Below are 4039 nucleotides of genomic sequence, written 5' to 3'. Positions count from 1 at the left end.
AAGACAATTTAAAGTCTCACAGAAATCATTCTGGAATGGTGGTTGCATAAAAAAATTTAGTAACAATAATTTTGAAGATAAATTTGAGATGTTTCAAGTTTTTTTTGACAGCATGATTTGCCGTACTGAACAAAAAAAACTTCAAATTATTTGAAACCCGTTCCAAACGTTGTTAAAGATGTTTTCAGGCTGAATGAATGAATGAATGAACAAACGAACGAACGAATGAATGAATGAATGAATGAATGAACGAATGGATGGATGGAAGAGCCTGCTTGTTCTACACATATGCGGACACCTGCGGAATGAAATATAATTTTGAAAATTTTTATATTTTTTTAGAACAAAAATTTTAAATGAACGCTAGAAGACTACCTCTTCTTATATACCATAAAAACTACAATGCTGGTTTTTGGCTCTCTAATTAACTTTTCCGTGCTGAATATAACGGGAATTTAAAGCAAGTGGAATATTTAAATTTGTCTTTTCGTATTTCATTGATAAATTCATTTATTCGTTCATCAAGGGTCGTCTGTTCATTTATTTATTCGTTCGTTCATTCGTTCATTCATTCGTTCGTTCATTCGTTCATTCATTCGTTCATTCGTTCGTTCGTTCGTTCGTTCATTCATTCATTCATTCATTCACTCATCCATTCATTCAGTCAGTCAGTCATTCATCCATTCAACAAGAATACAAAATAGTCGCATTTCATCAAGACTTGCAGACTCTGGCGAACATTCGAGTCAGAAAGTAACTGGCACCATGCCAGCAACGAACACTCAATAATAAAAAGTAATCCACCAAACCCTGGAGATGACGCCATTAAAAGTAAAGTGGGTACTAGCAAACGTCCGTGTCACGTGGTTATTAGGTGGATGCGCATGGATCGATCTGATTGGATGGCGCTATCGGTGACGTCATCATTTCACGCTTGGCCGATTGGCTGGTTGGGTGTTCAGTTGAGCATCGCGTGACACTCTCACGCCTGTCAGCAGAAGCCGAGGAGCCATTCATCAGCTGAACTCATCAACAACCCCAACGATGGAGGGATGGAAGGATGGGTGAGTGAATGAGTGAGTGAGTGAGTGAGGGAGTGAGTGAATAAGTGAATGAGTGAATAAATAAGTAATGAGTGAGTGAATGAATGAATGAACGAACGAACGATCGAACGACTGAATGAACAAGTGAATATATGAATATATTAAATGAGTCGATTGACGAAAATTCTAACAAGTTAATTAACGATTTAGTAGACTGATTTAGCTTTCAATTAACTAAAATTATTAATTATAACAAAACATGTGTAGGGGGTGAGGTGACATCGCCAAAGTTAATGTAGCAACACATTGAACGACCCAACAACTCTACTAACATTTGAAATTTCAAAATTGCTTCGGCCGAAAATTTGGCAACACTAACAATGAAATGACATCATTCTTGCACTTACAAAAACATCATCAACAACAACAACACAGCAACAATAACTACATCAACAACAACAACAACGTCCTCAACAACAACGTCTAAAACGTCAAAAACAACAGAGCAACAACAACAACAGAGCGACAACAACAACAACAGAGCAACAACAACAACAACAGAGCAACAACAACAGCAGAGCAACAACAACAACAACATTAATAACACAGTAGTAATGTCTGTGAACATTCGTTAATTCAAGGGATCAAAAACAACTTCAATGCCTAAGCAGTCATCAAGTATTAACTGTCAACACTCTCATTGGCTTACAAACGAACCAATCACATTGATTTCGCATCGAATGTAGCCCTCCTATTGGCCGTACTGTGAGTTAACTCCACCCATCATTAATTAGTCTCCGCCCTCCTCTTCATTGAGAGATTTCTATTGGTTCATGCACTTTGACTCTCGGAGACAATTATTTGTACATCCATTCGATCCACCTGACATCTCTATCTTTGTCTGCCCGTCCGTCCGTCTGTCCGTTTATGTCTGTGTGTATGTTTGTGTGCGTGCCGTGTGAGTGTGTGTATGTGTGCGTGTGTGTGTGTGGTTCCGCTCTTTGTTTACATATGTACTAAATAATACCCGTGCATTCGTTATTTATAATTCATACAAATGTACAACTCATGTTTATTGTAAGATGATGCTGACGATGATGCTGACGATGATGATAATGAAGAAGATGATGATGATGATGAAGTTGATGATGATGATGATAATGGTGATTATAATGATTTGGATGAAGATAATGACGATGGTGTATGATTTGTTGCAGTGCTTTATTCAGAAAGATTTTTAATTTTTATTAAATCTTGTCTCAGTAAAATACTAACATAAAATTAAGCACGTGTATATGAGTGCGTGTGTGTGTGAATGTGTGTATGTATTTATGTGTGTGTGTGTGTGTGTGTGTGTGTGTGTGTGTGTGCNAGAACGCACATTCAATACGAAACACTTAATATGTATTTTAAACCACAACTAACCAAATAAACACAAACAAACAAAGAAGCAACACAAACAAACAAACATTTGTATAATTTCACCTTGCCTTGCTGTTTCTACCTCGTTGTGATGTTGCGAGTACCGGCCACCTAGCTCAGAGTAAAGGAAGATGATATAAAAGAGAGAACATTTAACATAGGGCGACAAGCTATCAACAAAACATATACACATTTGCATACCCATACATATGTACACATACACACACACACACACACACACACACACACATATATATATATATATATATATATATATATATATATATATATATAGCTGGACCCCTTATGTATGTATGTATATACTATATATATATATATATATAATGTATGCATGTATGTATGTACCATTGACAGTATATAAGTTCGTTGATCTTTAGTTTAATGTTGGCTGGATTATTTTAGAAAGAAGATTTTTTTTAATTATTTTAATTTATAGGATCAAATTAATGACAGTTGATGTTAGCTAGAGTTGGAATAGTTCGTCTCCTGATTGGTTTTTAGTTATTGGTGGTGATTTTTGGTGGTGTGAGATGTTGTAGATCTCGTGTCAGTAATTCTGATCTGTAAAAATTGATGTAACTTTTTGTATTTGTATTAGTACGCGCGCGTGTGTTTTTTTTCCTTCAAAAATTGAAAATTACGTCACCAAAAGCGTAACAATGACGTCACAGGCGTCGCCTGATTTCATAGCCAACGATAAGATCAAACAGTTTTTGTTGAAGGAACATTTAAGCAAATTCAACAACAACATCAACATCAACAACAACAACATCAACAACAACAACATCTCACTACAACATCTTCAACAGTATAAACTGCAACAGCAGCATAACATCAACAACGCAGTAGCCGCCGCCACAACGACCACAACTTCAACGCCGCCGATGGACTTCAGAAATTACATTTCGCCGTTTTTTTATCACTTGCAGCAGGCGTACCTGCGATCGCAGCAGCAGCAACAACAACAACAACAATACCAACATCAGCATAATTTAGGGTCGAAATATTTGCTGGAAAGTGTGTTGCAGCAACAACAACAGCAACAGCAGCAGCACCAGCCACAACACGAACATAGAAAATTCTACCAGCACCCACTGATCCATCCGTCACTTGCCCATTACGGCACTAAAAAGTACAGCAACAGCAGCAACAACATTATTAACACAAATGATTTTGAAAAGACAAAAGACGACGACGACGACGACGACGTGATGACGTCACACAACGACACTAAATCGCACGTGGATATATTGCCGGAAGATGAGGCCGATAATGATGACGATTGCATCGGTGTGGAGAGCGTCGGTTTAAAGACTTTAGAGCGTAAAAACTTCCTGTTACACCACCACCACCATCACCACAACAACAACAACAATGACGTCATCATCAACAGCAACAACAACAATGAAAACGATCACGTGATTAGAAACAACTCATCCACAGCAGCAGCAGCAGGAACAACTGCAACGGATAACAAATACAACAGTCCGACGACATCTGACAACCAATCAACGAGCAAATCGCCAGATGACGTCACGACCATGTCATCATCC

General features: G+C 37.7%; 1 protein-coding gene across 1 annotated transcript in view; it reads left to right on the top strand.

Annotated features, from left to right (window-relative positions):
- Window positions 1-3145: 3145 nt before the first annotated feature.
- HELRODRAFT_184532 (hypothetical protein) overlaps window positions 3146-4039 on the top strand; it is a gene marked incomplete at both ends in the record, with an annotated part of 933 nt that continues 39 nt past the window's right edge. The window contains one exon of the mRNA XM_009032494.1: window positions 3146-4039. This exon is cut by the window's right edge and continues 39 nt beyond it. Coding sequence (XP_009030742.1) covers window positions 3146-4039 — 894 coding nt within the window.

This window comes from Helobdella robusta (genome assembly GCF_000326865.2).
Source record: "Helobdella robusta unplaced genomic scaffold HELROscaffold_812, whole genome shotgun sequence".
Lineage (NCBI taxonomy): Eukaryota > Metazoa > Annelida > Clitellata > Rhynchobdellida > Glossiphoniidae > Helobdella > Helobdella robusta.
This window is presented reverse-complemented; position numbering and strand designations above follow the sequence as displayed.